Source organism: Betta splendens, chromosome 13, assembly GCF_900634795.4.
Source record: "Betta splendens chromosome 13, fBetSpl5.4, whole genome shotgun sequence".
Lineage (NCBI taxonomy): Eukaryota > Metazoa > Chordata > Actinopteri > Anabantiformes > Osphronemidae > Betta > Betta splendens.
This window is the reverse complement of record NC_040893.2, coordinates 11,363,066-11,385,742: the sequence shown is the minus strand read 5'-3', so window position 1 is coordinate 11,385,742 and position 22,677 is coordinate 11,363,066. Positions and strand designations below refer to the sequence as shown.

The 22,677-nt window shown below is 41.1% G+C and overlaps 1 protein-coding gene across 6 annotated transcripts; it reads right to left on the bottom strand.

Annotated features, from left to right (window-relative positions):
* Positions 1-618: 618 nt before the first annotated feature.
* Positions 619-21,987, bottom strand: trip12 (thyroid hormone receptor interactor 12). 6 transcript variants are annotated; one of them, XM_029171054.3, is made up of 42 exons: positions 21,828-21,987; positions 18,773-18,919; positions 18,344-18,469; positions 16,479-17,260; positions 14,167-14,272; positions 13,640-13,776; positions 13,329-13,412; positions 13,073-13,168; positions 12,831-12,982; positions 12,678-12,713; positions 12,487-12,582; positions 12,308-12,400; positions 12,062-12,223; positions 11,413-11,481; positions 11,101-11,266; positions 10,696-10,813; positions 10,219-10,375; positions 9,958-10,111; positions 9,485-9,713; positions 8,705-8,823; positions 8,364-8,565; positions 8,144-8,244; positions 7,848-8,022; positions 7,610-7,751; positions 7,182-7,373; positions 6,877-7,028; positions 6,613-6,770; positions 6,325-6,398; positions 5,947-6,146; positions 5,665-5,792; positions 5,321-5,472; positions 4,984-5,126; positions 4,725-4,881; positions 4,504-4,602; positions 4,290-4,404; positions 4,027-4,181; positions 3,746-3,910; positions 3,402-3,566; positions 3,185-3,298; positions 2,881-2,975; positions 2,490-2,593; positions 619-2,083 (listed from the first exon to the last, which is right to left on the bottom strand). In XM_029171054.3, exons 2-42 carry the CDS (start codon positions 18,868-18,870, stop codon positions 1,887-1,889), a joined length of 6,165 nt encoding a protein of 2,054 aa, XP_029026887.1. In that variant the 5' UTR covers positions 18,871-18,919; positions 21,828-21,987; the 3' UTR covers positions 619-1,886. The 6 variants fall into 6 exon arrangements, with proteins under 6 accessions (XP_029026887.1, XP_029026891.1, XP_029026888.1 ...); XM_029171058.3 differs by having other exon boundaries at positions 21,808-21,828; XM_029171055.3 differs by lacking the exon at positions 21,828-21,987 and adding an exon at positions 21,338-21,492.
* Positions 21,988-22,677: the final 690 nt, after the last annotated feature.

The window sequence follows — 22,677 nt, the reverse complement described above, 5'->3', positions numbered from 1 at the left end:
AAGAGGAAACTGAGAAATAAACGTGTTCCCAGCTGTTTCAGCCTCTGTGTGACTAAATGAAAGGCAAACGTGACCGTGCAGCCTAAGAAACGTGGCAGGTTGTGGTAAAGTACAGCTTGGTGTGACTAATGTAAGCTTCAGCAGTAACATTATTACATTATGAATATTTACCAACATGACGTGAGACTGTAAGACTTCGAGAGTATGCAAATGAAAACAAAGCATCACGTTGGTTACAGAATAGTTTATATAGAAGATGGAAACATTGGTTTTTGCCTGTGAACATAACTTTTTTTTTCTAGTAGCGATGATGAAACCCAATGACCTGGATTATGAACATTACATTCTTAGTTTAGGACACAGTGGTGGTAAGAATTCGCTTAAAACACTGATGCTGAACCCTGCAGAGATCTGAGGAGCAACTTTCCAGTCCAATAGGATCTTGCAATGTCGCCATGGCAACCCGGCTAACACCGTGCACAATGGGATCCCATGGAGAAAAACATGTGCTACGCCTTGTTTTTAAAAGTGATCCTTCGTAGCCAGCTTCAAGAGAAAAACAGCAATGTGGCAAAAACGCGACGGCGACAGAGAAATAAAACTATGAATAAACACAACTGAGTCAAACAGTTACTTTATTTATGTTCAGGTAAAAACATGAACCTGATGCAGTAAATTATTGCAGATCTTAGAAACCAGCACATGAACGATTGGGCCAAGAGAGCATACAGTGGCGCCCTCCCCTGGCCACAGACTGCAGGTGCACACCACGGTTTGTTCCAAGCCAGCAGTGCAAAGAAAAATTATAATCAACTACAGCAAGAAATAAAGACAATATAGAAAATTTAAAAATAAAAAAAAAAAAAGGTAAAGCAGACATTCCCACCTCAAACAGGGTGTGAAACTGCATATAAACTTTATTTGAACTTGAAATGCTATCTGGCCATTAAACGATAAAATGAGACCAGCCAAATTTTGTGCCCAGCTACATTATGTGTTGAGGGTTGCTCAGAGCTTGGTCTACTAAGATAACCCTACACCTCCAGTAGGGCCCAACAGAAAGACGCTAACTCTATCAAAAGAAGAGCAAAACAAATTTACCTGATCAACACACTGGTTACAAGTCGTCATTTGAGCTGAGGCGCTCTATAATAAGGAGGCCAGAAACACAATCTCAACCGGGGTAGGGGGAAGAAAGAAACGTAATAGGCGCTCGTCACTACCCGCATTCAACCAACTGCAACTCTCGTTTCCACAACTTGAAGCAAAGACACACAGGGGGGGAAAGCTGAACTGAAATGCAACACACAAACCGGGACCAATATAATACAGAACAAAATGCAAACAGACGAACCGAGAGGGAGGAGACATGAGAACAAAGAGCTATTCTATCAAATGTGTAGAATGAGCAAAGTCTGCAAATTTGTCTGTACAAATGATCTTTGGAGCTAAAGTAAACCTAGCTTGCTCAATGGACCCCCCACCCCCACTCTTCCCCAACACCCAGTGACGCTGTCCACCACTCTAGGGAGGAGACATCCCTTTTTTAAATATCACATAGCAATGCAATTTAAAATGTCACCCAGATGTTTTCATCTTTTTTTTAACATTACTCAACTACTGATATAAGTTTAACTCTCTCTTTTTCTATATTTTAAGTTCTGTAGGTCATGGAACACCTTTCCATTTTTTTTATTTTTTAGATTTTTTTTGAGAGACAGGGGCAGCAAATATATATTTAAAGTCTTAATTTTTCTGCAAGCTGCTTTCTCTAACAAGAAGGCTGTACACGGAGCCTTAATGTAAGTGATTACAAAAAAACTAAGAAGGAAGTCTTGATTTAATCAGTCGCTGTAGAAGGCATTTTAATGTGAGATGTGGCGAGATCAGGAAAGGTGGAACGACTGCTGGCCCTCGCGAGCCGCAATCAACAGTTTCTCTCGCATGATCTCTATGCTGGAGTAATCAGGCAGCTTCAGGTAGTTGACGCAGGTCATGACTGAGGGGAGGAAGTCGTCCGGGTTCTCCGTCGACTCGAACGTCTTCCTCACAATCGTCAGAGGGGGATTCAGGCTCCGGAAACCTGGGAGACGAGACCACCACCAGGTGAGAGTGTAGAAGAGAAAATGACACAGGACCAATTAAGGCCATTAAGGCCCATTCAGAAAGAATTTAGTTTAGTACGTGTTCAGTGTAGATGTGGGTCTGTGTTGGCCAATACTAGCCTCTAATTGGCAGAATTACCATGCTGAACCAATAAAAGGTCAAAGTTTGCAACATACGCCTGGATCTACAACAAGCCTCACTCTTACATCCCCACAGAGAACCTCACCATCTTTGCTTTGTTCTATGCAAAAGCTACCTCTAAAATAGATCATATAGTAATTTCACTCCCTTAACTGTTAAAATTAGGATTAAAACTGAATGTTAGTCCCCATTTAAGACAGTGATCCCAACAAAAGTAAAAAAAAAAACACCAAGTGACTCACCTCCGACAGGCAGTCTTGGGCTTCCTGTGACAAACTGCAGGAAGAGTCTCTGCTGCTCTGCATCGAAGCTGCTCAAAACCTCAAACAGGAACCGAACTGCACGGCTGCAGAACATCACATACACAATACACAAACATGTTGAAGCTTGTATCTACAGTGGGTCCAGGTAGGATATAAGTAAGACACAAACATTGTCTGCAATAAAAGTGGAGGTTTGTGAGTGGAAAAGTTGTACAAGCAATTAACTAAAACTAAAAAACTATTACTACAGTTTGTTAAAATAATCAGTGTTTGATATAAATGGCAATTAGATAAACTGATTTAAAAGCACATTTGACATTTTTTTTTATTTTGAGGTCATGTGCAGGCACATCCATCCCCGTGGTCTCACCTGTCATGTGTGTATCCATGGTCCGGTCGACAGCACTCCATCAGGGTCTTGACATCCCACGTCTCTGATTTACTTCCACACAGCAACTGGTCAAGCTACAGGAAGAGAAAGGAGGCAATGAACAATTATGGAGGACAACATCGACACAACAAAGACAGAGGTCTTCTTGAAACAATCAAACACCACCAGTTTAAATGGTTAAAACATGATGTGGTCATAAGTGAGGTTTAGCTAAAGTAGTGATCCCGTTAAGTGTATCTACTAATCAACCCAGTAAAATATTAAGAAACGGGAAACCAGTTACCTCCTCTGGGTAGAAATACTGCAGGTGATGTAAGGGGAAGACTGACTCAAACCCTTCCCTGAAGGATTCAAACTGTCGAGACACTCCTTCGTTTAGAGTCCAGTACACCACCAACTAGAGGAGGTAAAAAAAAAAAGAAAAAAGATAATGTAGAATAAACACATTGAAGACTGGCAAATTGTAACACTTCATTTTAACCAAGGAGTACATTACACACCCTAAGGTACTCCTCCAGGTTGTAGATTGTGACTGGGACATCTTTGCCACCCTTTTTCAGTTCAATGTTTGGGAATCCTGGGAGGGTAAAGTCCAAACCCAGATCCTCTACTGAGCAGCCATTCATGTTGAGGCTCTCCAGCGCCTGCTGTAGGGTCTCTCTTGTCTGAAATATGAAACACGAAGACATGTGAGCATTCTTGTAGGTGTGATCAAATCATTTCTAGTTAGCGAAGTGTAAATGACAAGTCCAATTTGTGACTTAAAAAAGTGAATTTCATAAAACCTGAAAACAGCACCAGGTGATCATAGAAGCAGCCTAAACCTAAAATCCTTGCGATTCACCTGTGAGCGATCCTGTTCCAGCTTCTTCTTCTGGCGGATAATATCCTCCAGATGTTGGATGGACTTTGCCACCCCAGGATCAATGTTCACTAGGTCGTGGGAGCTTATCGACGCCTCATGCCGTAGCATCCACTTATAAAATGGCAGCCCCAAGGGAAGGTCGAGCTGGGAAACACAAAAGAGGAAACTCACTTGTTGTTTTTGATGAAAAAGCTCAAAGAATTTTGACACTTGTCAATCTAAGCTGAAAATACAAGTGTCGAAAGTAAAATGGAATTTACCAATCTGAAGTCCATAATGGCTTTGGCCATTAGCTTTCCTAAGAAACGGAACTTCATTTTGATTTTGGCTATGTGTGCTGGTTTGGTTGTCCTGCCGAAGGGAACAGCAAACAGTCCTCTGGAGCTAAACATATACTTGGTTCCTTCTTGGCTTCCTGTTGAACAAAGTCAAAAATATTATCAGAGTAGGTCTGGTCACATTAGTTCATTCAGCAGGAAAAGCATTTTCTTGTATCATCCACGTCTGAGAGAGAATGAAGTACCTTTGGGATTGGCAAGAGTGACTTCTTCACCCCTCCACAGGCCAAGATCCGCCCGCTGGAGCTCCTGAGACACCAGAGCGTAGAACTCCAAAGTGGGGCCAAGACCTGTCCCGACCTGAAAGTAGAAGAAACGTTAGGCTCCAAAAAAGAAAAACACTTTTTACTGTGTTATGGTACATACTTTGGCATCACTCATAAAAAGCAATTAAGGTACCTCGTTCTCATACTGAATCTCCAACATTGCCCTGGAGCTTCCAAGGTCCTGCATTACAGACTCGGCCTGTTTTAGCAACTCATCGCGGTTTATCGTCCTCTGAAAACAGGAGGGAATAAACAGTTTAAGTCAAAATGAACGAACCAATGCAATGAACTGACATCTGTATATAGAAAGATAGATCTCACTGACTGGTTCACTACAACAATAACACACAGCACCTTTTTTCTATCAAGACGTGGTGCAACTCTGCTGTCCTGAGAATCTGATTGGTTGATCTCAGGATTTGTATCCAGAAGGCGTTGCATGGCTCGGTCACGATCAAAAGCAGTTACATAGAACAACATCTGCCGGGTGTCAAAGGGGAAGAAGAACGGGCTATAGAGAGGGAGAAAAAAACAACAAAACAAGAAAATGAGACTCATCAGCAATCCAGGCTGTAACTCAAACACTTTGTCCATTCACATCTGAAACACTCACCAGGTTTTTCCAAGCTCAATAAGCCAAGTAGGGATGTTTCCCGTCATAATGACCAGTGGGTCCTGCAGCTGACGGTTGGCTTTGGCTGTCAGCTTACTGTTAATGAACTCACTGGTGGCTATGATTTCTTTACATGCAGCATTCTGCAAAGTAACCAAACATATGCATGTAACTAATATATTTATTGTCATGTATATTTTTTTGACACAACATTGTTTGTTTTACAGCTGTAAGTTCATATTAGTTCCTCAGAGAAAAAAAAAACATGGTTCTATTAACAATTTTAAGAGCAACAAAATTTAGACGCTTGTTAATAGTTCTTGGGACGTTGACTTACATCATACAAATAGAACCAGTATCTACTGATGGAGTGCAGGACCCTCAGCAGCAGGTTGACCTCTAAAGAGGGGTCATCAAAGGTTATGGTCTCTGGTGGCTCCGAAGTGAGGTATGACTCTAAGGGATTGGTGACGCTGGGACATACACCATCTAAACGCAATGAAAAACAATGGCACAAATATAAAACATCATTTGGAAAAAAAAAAGCTAAATCTGAAAAGATCATGACACAAACTAGATTTACAAGTTCTTCACTTATATTTCTAGACCATTTTAAGCATCAAGGCTGCTTTTTTCAATGGCACCAATAAGCTGTTTCAAACAAGAGCTTTATATTCTCACCATGCCACAGCTCATCCTGCTTCTTGGCGTTGCGAGGTGAGGTTTTGGTGGGCGCGGTCTGGGCTCGACCCCTCTTTCCACCCACTGCATCTTTGCTGCCATCCTCGTCCTCTCTCACTGGTTTATACCTACCAGGAAACATGACAGGACAATAGGTTACTGGAGGCTCTCACGAGTCTACTGAAAGGCAATAAACATTGTTCTGACTTCTTTTACCTAAAGATTTTAAAATGAGTGAATTAAATTTAAATTTAAAGTTAAATTTAAATTTAAATAACATACCATACTGTATGTGTTTTGGTCCAGATGCCAGCTCGCCCAAGTGGATTTGCCTCGTCGTCCGTCGACTCCCTTTCCTCTTCTGCCTGAAGACTATACTGGCGTACAGCCTGATATACTGTCATATTGTATGGTAGCAGGTGGTCACCAATGTAGAACTGTAGTCTGTGACGCACGCTACCAGAATTAAGGAACTGAGCCGCCTGGATAACCAAGGAACAACATGGCACATTAACAACAACTGACTTTCAGTAAAAGTATAAGAAAATATATGTGATGTGTAACTTGCCTAAACTGTCAATGATCACATCACAACATTTAATTTTGGAAAGTTGATTATAAATATTAGGTTTATTATTCTACACAAATACCATCACATACCAATGATTCATCTATTTCATCATCTGAACCATCATCATCACTGTCTTCGTCCTCTTCTCTAATTCGGCCATAGCCTGTAAAGACAAAGTCAAGTCAAGATGATAAAAATTACTACAAGGATATGTTGCTGTGCATCTAGAACTTTTGAAACAATAATTTGCTGTCTATGGAGAACCTGGCAATGTCATCTACAGCCTAATGCATCTGTTTTTAAGTGCCCCGGTTTTCCCCATTGATTGGGAGATACCAGCGATAAATCTGTTAAGAGCAACATGAGCCGTCCCTCACCTCTGACAACTAGATATCGCTCGATGGCTTGCACCAAAGCCAGAGGATCAATCTTCACAGGGCCGCCTTTCCACTGTTTAACGTTTGTGCAGTCTGGGTGCCTCTGGAGTTGACACTTGAGCTGATGTGTATTGAAAAACTTGAGAGCTTGAGAGCCCCTGAAGGGAAAAATTGATAATGTTGCAAATTATTTAATATAAACAGAATATTAAAAAAATTTACATATACAGCATAACTTAGTAATCAGATAAAAACAGAACTGACCGGCTGCCATTGCCATTGCCACTGGGAAAGTCATGCACTTTGACAGGGAATTGCTCCATTTGGCTCAGACAGCTGTTCATCTTGTGCACCAGTGCCAAGTAAGGCCCATTTTCTGCTGGGTCTACACGACCTAATGGTTCCATACCCGGAACCTACAAAAAAATTGTTATAGAAAAAAAAAACAACTGAGCAACACTGTGTTTACTACAAATATAGCATTATGAATTAGTAGATCGCATCCAAATTGACACTAAGAGGTTAATATAGGCGTGAGCCTAAACAGCATTTTGTGTGTAACATCTCACCGGACATCCAGCAAAAACATGGAGGAATCTTTTAAGCCGCATGTCACGACTCAACAAGTCCCTGTCTGTGTTAGAGGTCAGGTAGATCAGAAGTTGCTTCACCAGCCCACTATGCTGGATCTCAAAAGATGAGACATCAGATTCCGATACAATACTGGAGATCTCCACCAGACACTCCAAACCACCATCCACCTGAGTAATGAGAACATGCCACAGCAGAAAGAAGGACTCAGTGTCAGAGTGCAGCATAAATTCAAGAATTCAATCATTATTTTTAGATTACTGGTGCACTGGATGAAGGTTTTCGTGTCATCTCAACACACAATATACTCAATTTCAACTTTGATTTATTTCCATTCGTTTATTTACTTTAATTTTTTGCCCGATATGTGACAGTTCTTAATTTACAAGATGACTGAACATTTTACCTGCAGGTTGAGCTGCTCAGTGGCTGTGCAAAGTCTCTGGAGTACATTCAGTGCAGGGTTGCTGCCATCTACGTTTTCAGAGTTGAAGTAGCGCTCCACAAATTTACTTGCCTGCTCTTTGATCCATGCCTTTATTTTGTCTCTAAAAAAAGAGAAGTAAAACATAACATTGTTTATAAATGATGATAATAGTATGAGAGTTTTTAAATCTAATCATAATAAAAAGGTTGAACAGTACCTGTTATTTGAAATTGTGTCCTTGGGAGGTGCCCTTGCCAGGCCACTCACCCCAGCTGTGCGTGAGGGTTCTGAGTTAGCATTGTTAGTCTGGGCACCCAGTTTACCCCAGGTCTTGGGATTCAGACTGGCCAAGAAGGAAGATTTGGGTGACTGAGTACTGGTAGGGCTCTTGGCTGTAACAAACACATAGCACAAGTATTAATAAGCATAAAATGTTTACTGAGAAGATAAACGCTGAGGTCCAACTCATGACCACACACTCAACGACAGAGTGACACTAGCAGTTTGACCTACCCTGATTGTCTACTTTATCGTCATCTCTTGGTGGAGAGTATTTGGGTCGTCTGGGCCCTCTTTTAGGTAGTCGTTTTCTCTTTAGAACATCACTTAACCGCCTGTGATGGGAGGAAACAATTACAGCAGGCAAGAACACACACAAAAAGCTGAATTTATAGCATAATTTGTAATACATAAACAAGCAATGGCCCTGTAAACAGCCAAACCACAGACTCACCCCTGTGGGCTGAGGTCCAGTGAGTCGTCCATGCTGTGCTGGAAGCTGGGTGAGCCCAGGTCAGGAGTTGCATTATTAGCAGATGTGGTAGATGCTGTGCTGATAGTGCACAAACTGGCAGTACCACTAGGGCAAGCCTTAGGAGGACTAGTTACTAGAAAACTCTCGGACTCCGCTAGGTTCTTCACCTGATGCATTACACCTAAAAGAGAAGAAGAAGAGAAAAAAGAAGATTCAATGATTTACAAATTTCTTATGTGAAAAAAAGACTATGGCATAAATACAAGTTAGACAACACACTAGAAACTGAGGACTGTTAATAAAATTTTAAAAAGTGTTACCTTCTCTCCTGAAATAGACACTAAAGACATCGGGCAGCTTCTGCATAAGGATCTCGGCCATCTGCAGAGAGCCCACTACAATCTTCAGGTCCTGGCTGGATAGCATGGAGGCAATGTGACTGTAGAAAGAAACATAGAAACAGGTCAAAGTAAATTTATTGTCCAGAACCTGAAACATCTAATAGTTCGCTTAATAATTTATGCAGAGTGCTGTGGGAAGAACACTCTACACTCTAGAGGTAATCTTAACAAATCTGGAGTTCAGATGAAGAGGTTAGATGTGGACAGAGCTAATGCCAATGAACTCAAATGTCCTTCAACAGGTTTGACACCGCTACAAAAGCAGTCACATACCCTAATCCTTCCTTAAGGTCTACTTCGTCTACTCCAGTTCCTTTTCCTACACTTGCTTCTCCATGACTACAGCTATGCCCCCTCCCTTACCTGGACATGCCTCACCATCTGTCACAGTAACAGAGGTGAGGCTGCATTTACAAAGTCTATGCTGGGGGAAAGTAGCTGGCCCAGATGGTGTATGCCTTAGGCTGCTTAAGCGCTGTGCTACTCAAGTGTGTGAGCATCTAAAATGGATCCTCAACCTAGAAAAATGCACACACAAAAACACAGAGCCCATCCTGGAATACACTGATCATCCCACACAAACATCAGGCACCCGAAAAGAAGCTGCTGTGGACAAGTCCCCTCACTACAGGAATTCCTTCATCCCCACTGCAATCAGGCTCTACAACAGTTTATAACCTACATCCAGGGCATGGTTACCTGGACACAGCATGGTTCCTCAGCACATCCTTCAGTAGCTCTGCGTCCGCAAAGTAGATGATCCTGAGGATGGCTCTAAGGCACTTGTGTCTGACGGCAGGGCCAGCTGAAGAGCTGTACACCTCATACAAAACCCCAAACAGAGTTTTGATAAAGCACTTGGCCAGCTCAGGGTCCTCCTTCATCAACTGGGCTCGTGCATCTTCTCGACGAACCTCCTGGTGACTCCCTGCACACAGGCAATGAACAAGTCAGACTCTTTTACCCCCAACCACAGAGTGACTGTGACATATTCCAATAGTATTTACTTGATTTAAAAACTATGAACTTGTATGTTCTTGCTGTGTAACTGAATCCTCTCAGGAACTTTGAGTTTAAGGAGCCTGTCATCCTCTGCAGAGGAGCAGTGTAGAATACAATAAACCAAACACCTTCACAAAGTACTCTAGAATTTGTTATCTGTATTGTATTACCTGTATTAGGGTTGGCAAGAGGATTAGGTTTCCTCTGGATACCGCGTGCGGTTCCTGTGTCTTCATTGATCTGCTGCATAGAGTTGAAGTCAATTGTGTACACTCGGCCCAGGGTTGACAAGCTGATCTCATCCTCCCCATTCTGGTGAGCTGTCTGTGGGTCAAAAACAAAAGCCAAATACAACAAATATTAGAAATAACATTCCGATACGCCCCAAATCAATTGATTGTGTAAATCTACTGAGAGAAGCGTGTTAGTACCTCAATGATGCGGCTGTCGATGCGGTTGTAAGGATGCCACAGTCCTCGGTCGTCCCTCCACTGCCAGATGGCTCCCTCTGTCGTCTGGGCACTGCCCTTCTTCAGCATTACATCCACTGCAAAGATGCCTTCTCTTGGCAAACAGGGCATCAGCTCACTGTAAGCAAAAATTAGTTGAGAAAATTACCTATTTAACAAGGGAAACCAAAAAAAAACTCAAATGCGACAATGACATTTTACATATGGATATTAAGGTCACTTAAGGTCTAAGAGAAGCAAGAGTAAATGTGTCAGACATGGATTAAGATAGAATTAACTCCTTATCATAAATGTGTAGGAAAAAGATAAAGAAATTCTATATTCAGTAAAGTTTTTCTTGCAAGGTTAGCGTCAACCTAAGTGATATTTTTGCTATATTGCTGAGTGGAATCCTCAGCCATCCAACAGTTAACATAAAGTCAGGCAAAGTGATGTTACCATATAAGAGAGGTCAGTTCATAGAGCTCTTGGGGGCTCCGGGGAACCAGCTCAATCTGCTCCTGGCAGCTGCCATTTGACACACCACACAAGAGGAAACGCAGAGTTTCTGCTATGTCTGTAAAATAAAGTAACATTTCTGTTATAGGTGCTCCGTGGTGCATATTCCACCTCTCACCTGCCATGAATGAAAGTAATATAGCTTTTAGGATATAGACAAAATTTCTACAGTTCTACAATAGTCAGAGTTCAGAAGTTGATAATTGCAAGTGCATAAAACTTGCATTTGTTAGCTATGTACACAATAAACAGGCAGCTTAAACAACCCACTAAAATGAAAGGCAAGTAAAAAGTGAGTTAGTGGAAGTGAAAAGTGTGGCACATTCGTGTGTGAGGGTCACTCACTCTGCTTCATAAGCTGCACTGCCAGGCAGGGGCAGTTAGAGCACATAAGAGAAAACATGCGCACAACCATGATGAACATCCCCGAGCTGAGCACAGGAGGGGTCACTACCAACAGCTGCTGAATATTGGTCAACAGGTCCCGTGATGCTACCTCCTGCAGAAGGTTCTGTTTATTTAAACACAGACACGTACATTCACATTAGCTGGAGAGCTGGAAGGCAAATAGATGACAAGAAGTGGCAAAAAGAAAAACACAAAACCACAAAAAACAAGGAATGGTTAAACAAAAAAAAAAGAACAAAAGTAACAAACCTCTTCATGTTGAAAGTTATCCACCAGTCTGGCAAAGCAGAGACAAGTGCTTTCAACTGATTTCTTATCCTGAAAGAAAGTTGTACAAATAGCCATCAGTGATTTGTAGGAAGAGCTTCTCATTTCTTGAGACTAAACAGACTCTCCATTCCACTCTAATCTGTTTAGCTAGTTCATAGAAAACCACCCCGTGGCCCAAACTAAACCTTAAGTCTACTGCCAAAACACATGTAGTCAGGTAATGGTAATACAGTTAGAATGTGAACAATAGTTTAAGGTAAAATAATGTCGTACTGAAGTACTTATGTTTATTTCTCAGTGTTCTTCACAAAACAGCTTAGAGAGAATATATAGTATATATTTTGACTGTAGAACATGTTAATTAGATGCTCTACGGTGTGTCATCAGTAGCACAATTTCACTCTCACTCACTGAATTTGTAGGAAGCAATCTGGAAAAAACAAGTACAGATGGCTCATAAATCTACATTTAAACTGACAATGCTCTGCCTGCGATAAGGCTGATTGCACCCGACAAAAGAGGACAGAAGGTTTCTGATCACTTGTACACACACTTTTTTTATGTAAAGTAACTTTTATTTATGTTTACAATCAATTTTATTTTTGACAAGCAAGAAAAAAAAACATACCTGGTGTGTGAGTCGCTGAGTCAACAGAGGCAGAGAATCAGCCACAAAGTGGAATTCATCTGGAGTAATGCTCTGGCAGCAGTTGGCTGCAATGGCTAAAGCATTTCTCTGCGCATTTATGCTAAAAAATTCTAGGTAGAGAAGGCAGTCAGCGAGTCCACCCTGTAAGAGAAAATTAGATGTTTATTGTGGTGTAAAGGTTCTGATCAAAATAAAAAAGGACACCCAACATGGCGCCACACTTACAGCCTGCAAAATGGCTTTACTGTGTCGCCTTGACAACATCTCCAAGGCAGTTAGGGCCTGCTCTGCTACGTCAATAAACTGGATCACCTGAAGCTGTGGACAAGATTATAAGACAATGAACGGACATATCAAAAGAACACCATTGGAAATTAACAAGGAGCTAGATTGTAGTAACTTACCTTCTCCAGGAAGACAGGAATAGCATCGACCACCACAGCAGAAGACCGAGGGAGGGCCTCCATCATATATGTGAGTGCACGAGAGGCATGATTCATCTGTGCACACACGGATAACAATAAATACATAAGCTGATAATGAGGATGTATAAACCAAAAAAAATATTTAGGGAACTGATGGTCATTATACTCACAATATCAAAATTATGTTCCATTTGTAGCAGTGCAATCTGTGAAGGAGCAGGAGTTTCAAATCAGAAGATAGAATATTTTATTTTCACTATCAGTCATTTTGTTTTATAGGCAACTGTAACTGTTAGAAGTACTTCTCATAGACAATAACTCACCAATGCGGGCACCACACTTTTAACAGGGAATCCGCCAAGCGTTTCCTCGTTGCCCATCACCAGGAGCTGGCACATCTCGATAGCGGCTTGAAGCTGCTGAGACTCGTCTCCTGTGGCCTGCAGGCCCTGCAGTAGCTGCTGAGCCTTGGAGCCTTTAAACAGGGGTGCAGAATTTTCAATGCTTTGTGCAGCCTGAAAAGATGTGGCCTACAATAATACAAGCGTAAGGCGGTTGGACTCACTGGCTCCACTGCCTATGGTCCTGTGAAACAGCTGTGACATGCGAGGTCCAAGGGGCCCGAAAAGATGTGGAGGGAGTCCTCTGGCCTCCAGAAGGGCTAAAGGGAGAAAAACAGAAATATTCACTAAGCAAAAGGCCTGAGAACCTGATAATGACTTTAATAGTCTTCATAGTAGCTAAAAGTCTATAAAAGAAAAACTACCATTTGTACACAGTTCAGTATTGCCAATATGTGGTAAAGATAAGAAAGGTCCTACCTTGGAGCCTTCCCATTTCTGAGTCATCAGACTCACTTTCTCCAGAGGTGGTCATGCCCACTGCTCCAGCAACGGAGCTTGAAGCTGAAAGTGACATTGTGATAAACAGTTGTTGGATTAATGTAATTCTGCAGTCAAATAATAGAAATGGGGTAGGACTAGATAAGTTTAACTTTCTACTCAGTTCAAGCATGTACTAGGTAGATTGGAAGCAAGTGTGTTGGTATTTCAACTACTTGTACATATTTGAAAGAATAAATAAATAAAAATATCACAGCAAAACCAGGTGATCTAAAAGAAATGACAGGTACCTGAAGCTCCCTGTGATGCCTCATCAGTGCGAGCAGCTGATGAGTTGGCCCCATCCTGGTTGTTGTCGGAGTCGGCCATTTTCTCCTGTCGGCGAGCGTCGGCTGCCCCGCGCTTGCCCAGGCCTGAGCCCCGCCGACTGTCACCATAGTTAAGAGGGTGGCAATGAGTGACAGAGAATTCACAGTCAAATGAAGCTTGCTGTGCTATATATGAAAAGGATAGAGCTACATTTGGTCACACATATTATGGCACTACATATGTTGATTCACTGTTACAGTTTGGCACTGTTAGTCATTTTAAATTAACAATTGCCAAATAACTACACCTCGCATCACAGAGGAGAGCAGGAATAGTAAGAACTATGGATGTTAATAAGTTTTTTTATACTAATTTTGAGCTATTGCATAAACAATACATTTTACTAAAGTGCACTGGACTTGCAGTAGCAGAAAACACACAGATGCAACAAATTCAGTACCATTGAGGCATAGTAGCATACAGTCTGCTCAAATGTGTCACTGTGTACCTAGTGCTGGCACAGGAGCCCGTGGTCTTCTGACGTGTGCTCCGCCGAAAGCTGGGGAGCTCTGCTGGAGGAGACTCGCTGCGCTTCTTAGTGGATTTCCTCAAACCTAAGATGAGAAAACATTCACACTTCTATCTTTTTGCAAAAGCACATGAATTCATGTGGGAGTTGATATTACCACTGTTTAGTATTAAAACATATTGCTATGAAAAAGTTTCACATTTTTAACAGGGATTGATGCATGTTGCTTTATGCTTGCTTTAAGGCTCTGGTACAGCTTTTTTAGAGCCCTGACTCTAGTACCACTGACCAGATGGGTATTAATAGTAACCCAACCATGGCCCTATGACAGGACAACCTTCGTGCTGGATTTATGACTCACAATTCACTAGTACAAAAATAATCTTTAAAAAAATGAGACCAAACGAATAGATACAAGACAAAAAACTATTAAAGCATGTTACTTGGTTGCCCTACTTAATATTTAATCATAACAGGTCAAAAAATAATGCTTCACATACACATTAGTTCCAAACTTTCGCTAAAGATTCCAAATGAAGCAGAACTTATGTAAATCATGGATATTAATTACAAGGTTGCAGTAACATTGCTAATCTCTTTTGATCAAAGTGGTATTGCACAATGAAAAGCCATACATACTGTACCCACTAGAATAAAAGCTATAGTATTGTACATGCTTACTCACCATTATCGCTGAAAAAAAAAAACACTAGTTATTACAGGAGGAAGATACTTCAAGGAAGACATTTCAAGAGATAAACTTCTTTCCATTTTGATAGAAGCAGCTTGAGACCTTCCCTGCCCTCAAACACAACCCTGTTGTGGGCATACACAACTCATGCAGGCCAACAAGCCAACACCGGCTTAGGAGGGGTCTCTCTATTTGGGCCCAGGGCGCATGGCACAATGCCCACCTCAGTTTCACCCACCCAGAACAGCCTGACCCAACACTGACCTGAACAGCCTTATACTCACTTCACCACACACACACACCAAACGTCTACTGTATTAGTTCTATATCCGGCCTGGTGTCCTATAATTTTCCCCTGCTCCCTCCAGAGACAAGTATCTCACCTCAACTCGTCACTAAAAAGATGGTAACATTAAAGCTGCTATGTGGTAACAGTTAGCTATAAAATGTTTAGTTCAGGTCAGAAATTTTTAATATACTTGGAATACTTAGATTGATTATCTATATGTTGATTTGATACTGATACAATATGTTTTTTAGATAAAGCCAACTTGAGCTCCTTTTTACGCATGCACAGGAATCATTTCAGTATATCAAACAGGTGGGCTGCATGTGTGAATGGAAATCCCTGACATGTCTCCCACAGACATGATCCAGGGAGTTAGGGGGAGTTAAGGTGAGTTGGTATGTGGAACTGTACTTGGCGTATTACACCACAACAACTGAGTGAGTGTTAATAATGCTGATGTGCGGAGACCTAACAAGTTAAGTGACTTTTGCTGTTTAAGAGCTGCATATGTAAGCAAACGATGCGAAAGTCCTAGTCAAGAGTGCATGTGTCAAAAAGGGTTCAATGTTATGGCTTTAGAACTACAACCTGAACGATATACTGCAATAATCAAGGTTTCTAAACCATGCTTAACCAAAAATGGATTTGATTCACACAGATTACCAAAACAATTAAAACTTACTGTAATTCATACCCAACAGTCGACCTACTAGCTATCCCAAAACAACAGAATGCATAGAAATTAGGATCATTATGCCTTTTCAACCCCTCATGACCACGTGAAGACAGTCTACTGCTGTGATGAAAGCATATACATTTTCAGTTATACTTTCATCAGGTTTCACCACACCTGTGAATTGTGAATTGCTTGTGAATGCAGCATTTATGTTTTTAGCAATTCTCTTGTAACAACACAGCCTACCACATTTAAAATGTGAGCCAGTTCACCAGTTCAGTCAAACCACACTCAACTAATTGCAAACCAAGTATGCCAGCCAGGACCCACCCATGCTTAGTTGCATATAGTCTATGAGTTGACATACTGCTACATTATCACATCACGAGTTGCTGAAATTGACATAACTTTTGGATTTTTTTTAAGAGCCTGCAAACTGATTGTGTACACTCAATTTAGGACAATTCTGTCTATGGTTGATGTCTATGCTGTATTTGTCCTGCAGCACGGTTAAGGTTAGGAAGACCATGTACAATCTACCTGATGTTGAACCACCACCTGAATCACAGGTTTTTCAACACTGCATCACATATATTCCTATATAAGAGTGCATGAGAATATTGGAAATAACTCACTTGCTATCTTAGCTTGTATTCCTGATGGCCCAGGTTTGGAGGTCTCAGTTTTGGAGGACCCGGGCAAGGACAGTTTGGGTTTTGTTAGGTTGACTTTGGGGTTGAAGCGTGGCCACTCAAACTTTGAAGAGCTGGCGGATTTAGCCTGCTCCTTTTCACGGGTACTACGACGTGGGGAGGGACTCGAAGCAGAGCGAGAGCGACGTGCCTTGGTTTGATCCTTTCCTTGTTTGACTCGTGCACCCTGCGTGGTGGCGCTGTTGGTGCCTGTGGTAGAAGAAGACGAAGAGGTGGAGGCAGAGGAGGAGGAGTCTGTCACGTTGCTACACCCAGCTTTGGCTGAGGCGGCCGATTTAGACGCCAGCTTGGTGGGTTTTGCAGTTCTGCCCTCAGTACGATTGGGGAGCGACCCAGCGGTACTACTTAGACCGGGGAAAGAGTCTGCTTTCTTGCGTTTCTGGATTGGTGAGGCCCCGGTGGCCCCACTCTTCTTACCCTGCCCTCGACCTGTTGATGCAGGAGGTTCTGATGCAAATGACCTCTTCTTGGATTTAGCTGGACCTTTCTTTGTCTCTGAGGTATTGTCTCGGGATGGAGGGAGTGATTTGGGCTTCTTGGGAGGGGTCGGTCCAAAGGTACTAATTTGGTCAGGAGCTTCACTTCGCTTTAGCCCTCGGGTGCCTTCACTCTTTGATTGGTGGCCTGATCGCTCTTGTTCCGATGTCCCTGCAGTCTCTGGGTCGTCTTGCAAGACAAATGAAGCCACCGACAAAGTAAGATTGCTAAGAAGTGAGAGGGACAATAAAGCACAACATTAGGGAATTTCCAAAACTGTATCAAAATGAAAATGCCACATCACACCCAACCATACAAGGTGAATAACTTTATTAGTTATACAAAGTACAAACTCTACATCCATACACATAACCGTAATTTCCGGACTACAAGCCGCAACCTTTTCCACGCGCTTTGAACTCTGCATCTTAAACAAAGGTGCAGCTAATTTGTGGATTTTTACCGACTTACAAGATTCTAACCACCATTAACGGCCAAGATGTTTACACCGTGCAGATCAGACTGAAAGCTGTTGAACCTTGCATGTTGTATGCGCTCTTAGTCATTATGTTGCGGCATTGAGAATCTTCAATGTGCTTTTGCTATCGATTTTATGGTACAGCTGTTTGCTTTTTTTTAAAAGATGCACCCATATGTAATTGACTTGCTGACTGCTTTGGATTGGACAGAGCCAACAGAACGGATTATAGTTCTCCAAAAAAGATTGTAAAGACGCCTCAGTCTTTCCTACGAGTAAACCACGCAGAAATTGCTGCTCTCAAAAAAAGCCCCAAAAAAAAGAAAAAAAAAATCGACACCTTAAAAGAAGTTGAGTTGAAAAGGTCTGTCAATCAGGACACAGAAAACTCTGGCAGCAGCTCCCACCACTACGAGGGAAAAAGTCAACGAAACAGCTAAAGAAAGACTGAGAAAGTGTATGATGAAGTAAATGTGAGGCCGTTTAATTCTGACCCTGAAGACGACGACTTTAGTGGTTTTAATTCACAGAAGACAACAGTAGATAGTGGTCAGTTACTTTTGTGGTACGCTGCTGTACTTTTTTTTTTTTTTTTTTTTTTAAACCAGCCATTTGCAGGCACTGTTCAGGGGAAAAAACATTTACCGTATTTAATTAAAAGTTACAAACCTTTTTCTGTGTATCATCTTTCTGCTTAAATAACTTTAGTTACAAGGTGTACACATTTGCTGCTTATAGACAGGTGCGGTAAAATTGAATGGGTGCAGCTTAAATTCAGGTGCGCTCTATAGTCCGGAAATTGCGGTAAGCGCCAAGTAGAGAGAAGGGGTACCTTCTTGAGCTGTGCCCTCTGGACTGGCCAGTGGCTGCGCTGGCTGTGGCTTTGGACGCCTTAGAATTAGGTCTTCTACTTTCAGGTGGGGAATTTGCTTTATGTTTTACCTGCTCTGACTGCAACCTGTAAGGTTGGAAATTAAAGAGCAAGTGAGAGTGTGGGTTTTTGTATTCATGCCACATAATAGAAATCTGTGCAGTCCCCAAATTTTCCCACCTAAATGCACCTGTATCTTCTCACTAAATAACAATTTGGCTGATGTAAGAACACAACACAAGTCTTAAATTAAACTATTCCTAATTAAGTTAACAAATCATATTATCTACACAAAATTACCCCTTGAATAAACCCAATTGCCTAAAAACTATGATGCCAGCCTCTTTAGATTGAAAACTAAATAGACAGTCAGTTTGCAGATAGACCTACCTTCCCGCGACTGTGTGGTCTTGTGGCTGGGCCGCGGCAGTGTTCCTCTGTGAACGGCGCAGTGACCCCCCTGGATTGGAATTAGGCCGGTTGGACATTGGCACCTCTCTCCTGAAGGGACATACCCTTTCTAGACACTACCATTCACTGCAATCAACAAGAGAAAATATAAGGACACCAACAATTAGTAATGGCGAGCCTTTCATCTGTGCTTGCACACAACCACTTGGTTATAGTCCAAATGAATGGGCTGACTGTGACATCACATGCACCATGAGGCTCACCACTACCACATTTGTCATGATCAGACGCATAATGATCTTATTACTTTTCTCAAGACTACAAGCCAAGCTAGAACCTAAGGACAAAAACCTACTGCCAAAATGACTATGTACAAAAGCCCACTGGCAAATGATTTCTGATTCGATTTCATTCTAAAACATTAATTGTGAATTTAAATGCTTTTATAAACTTTAGATAAACTACCGTTACATGACAAATATTTTTTTTATAATTTTTTAAAAATCTCTATTTACATCATTATCTACACAATATTTATCATACCAAAATTAGTGCTACCAAGAACTAAACTAAGTTCAAACATTAATTTTATCAATTACACATTATGGTGCCATATTACAAATAGACATCTATACTGCAAAGCCATAACAAAGTTTTGCGATAACAATTTTAATCCTAATATAAAGTATGACTTGCACAGTTAGAATAAAAATGTGTTTATGTAATAACTATCATAATATCACTGCATATTACTGATTAAAATGACTAAAGGACTACCATGAATAATTATGTTCTAGGCCAACAATTTAGAGCCCACAGGAAAATATTTATCTTTCTGGCAATCAAACATTTAACAACTTTGGACATATAGCTAATATTGAAATGTAGTAGCATTCAATAACATGCTTGTCCAACAGAGTCATTATTAAGTTGTAGTTTTTAAACATAAGACATTTTTATGTAAACTACATGAATGTACAGATAGCAACTGACGTCTGACATGTTTTGCATAGACACTAGGAAGGTTTGATTTGTCAATTGACACAGATGATGAAAGCTGAATCACAACGTACCTACCTTTGTAGCCTAAAAAGAACGAATATTAATTAACCTGCTCAGGATTTATATCATGCTATCACTGATCATAAAAATACGCCATAGTTGGCAAACTCACAGAGCCATTTTAGGCCTGTACTGACAGTGCATCCTCTTTGTTTATTCGTCCATTCTGATCACTAGGGCACCACACTGATGAATGTTATCAGTTATCAAATTGCGGCCTGCTTGAAACATTCATCAATACAAAGTTTATGCTGCTATACTATCAAACTAGTAAGACGATGTGCAATTTTATACCAATGGTTTACAGAGGACTGTATTACTGACGTAGTTCTCTAAAATCACCGACTATCGTTAGCATGTTTAGCCACAGATATCCTAGCTAGTCCCATACATTTTGGCAGTAGTTTAGATCCATTCATAGCCACACGAAAACTCAGACGTCCTAAAGGCAAAGCTTCCAACCACATGATCCTAAATATGCTAACAAGAAAATATTTAAAGGGTTGTAATTACATACGAGGGATTCGTTAGTTAAACTTACGTTGGCTAACGTAGCAGTGCTTACATGGAAATGCGTAGTTGGCGTACCGGTGTGTCAACCAATATAGCTCCCTAACTAACGCTAAACGCACAGCCAAATTTAAACAGCTACATTGTCTCTAACAAAAAACTGTAAAATGTTTACTGGATGGCCAAGACAGACCACTTGATTGACAAACTACGATTACGTCTGAGATTAGCTAGACATCAAATATGGCAGCTTCGGCTGGAATCGTCTTTCGAAAGCGGTTTAATGTAATATAGCTAGCAGGCTACCAGTAAACCAACGTAAGCTAACTTGGTATTCTCACTGCCATGACACACTGGTCTGTGTCTGGCAGACGATCAAGTTTATAGGAAAAAAATATGTCTCGCACGCAAGTTAGCTCACCTTCTATACTGTTTGGTGGAATGATAAAATCAAAAGCACAACTGTCAGCCTACTGTCAAATAATCAGACAGATCAGACAGATCCAATATCCTCCTCTCTCTGAACAACTGTCATCGCGAATGTTGAGTACGTTACACAAGTACAGCTAACTGTTAGCTAGCTAGGAGGATCACCAATGTTTTTTAAGCCGACTACAGGCCAGTGCCTGCCTTTCACTACTGCCCTGGCTAGCGTGCAAGCTAATGTTAGCCAGACAAAAACAAACTGACCACTAACAAGCAACGTGTCACTAAAGCACTAACTTCCTATATTGAGACAATTGTCAACGTGAGAATAAAGAGCGGCAACCGTCAAACATATTGATCAGAATTACAAAGTACGGAGGCTAATTATTAGCAAGCTAAGGTTAGCTTAGCCAAGTAAATTGCGACTGTTTCTTCTCGCAAATAGTAGGATCACTAAATAAACACTTGTCTGTTAGCCAAACAAGCTAGTGTTAATGGCTACCCCAAGTTATTCCAGCTGCGCGATCGATAACAAACAGTACTGACCTTATCAATGCCGAAATTAACGTTAGCTACTGCGGGTCTGTAACGGGGCTGACGTTTAGCGTTGTCAAATCAAACAACAGCCTTATAGCTATTACAGCTAACCTTGGCATGCAAGCTAATTAATATTAGCAAGCCCTGTTGTCAGTGGCTAGCGCTTTGTCAGCTCGACGGTATGGCAATGTGATTTCTTTTACACACACCAACGTAGACATAACTCACAAATTCACTTTTTAGGGTTTTGTGAAATCTCCTTTAAATATACAAATAGTCTCTCTAGCTGCTAGCGCGTTAACGCTAGCTAGCTAAATGGTATGGCCTATGATACCTTTAGACACAAAAAACAGGAAAGCAGGAACGGGTTTCGAGATATTTTAGCAACACTATATCACAATTTCTCCGATGGATTTCGATTTTAATATATGTCGAAGCCCCAAGACACCGTTGGCTGAGATGTCACTGAAAATTTCTACCTTTTGTATAATGTTGTTACCTATTTGTTCCAGTGTTGTAGTTGTAACAGACAGTGCACCAGCTCCTCTTTTCTCTCTCTCTCTTTTCTCTCTCTCTTCTCTCTCTCAACCCTGAGTTTCACATCAGCTGAGGGGCCTACAACTGTAATGTACATCCGCGGGATTCATCCGCTCACGGTCTAGTTACTGCTAGTGTTGGCTTCGGGCATTGTTTCGTGTCAAAGACGTCGCTCACTGCTAGCACCAGATGCGGAAATATTCAACAAATTTTTAAACACCATGATTTTTAAATAATTAACCACAGAAAAATAATCACTAAATTAATTCCAAATGTAAGTCACACGTAAACATGCAGTGTCGAAAATATAAGGAATAAATCGTAACCCTCCTTTATTAAATAGTGTTACTGAAAGTGTAAAGTGACATCCTGTGTTGTCTTAATTTCAACATCTCACGTCGGTATAACATGCGTAAAACGTCTTCCTTTGCCTTTGAGAAATAGTTGCTTTTCAGTTGTCATGGTTACAGTCCTGCGTCCAAAATGGCGTCTTCTCGGGGTAGAATCTGTTACAATAAATACAGTGAAATAAAGTGAGATAAATTGTTACATTAACCCCAAATCTGACTAATTAGTATTAGTCTGATTCCAGTACCTGCAATGCACAAAAAAACGTTTGCTTCACTGAGTTTACATTACAACCTGTAAACTGTGAATAAACAATATTGATTAAAACATCTGATGCAGTATAAAGGCTTAAAACAAAAGAAAATTTGTATTTTTAGCCATAAAGACATCATCAAGGTGCATTTCAGCATATACATCCTGTTTATGTTTGTTAAAGAGGACCTTTTTGCGCCAGGGTTCAAATT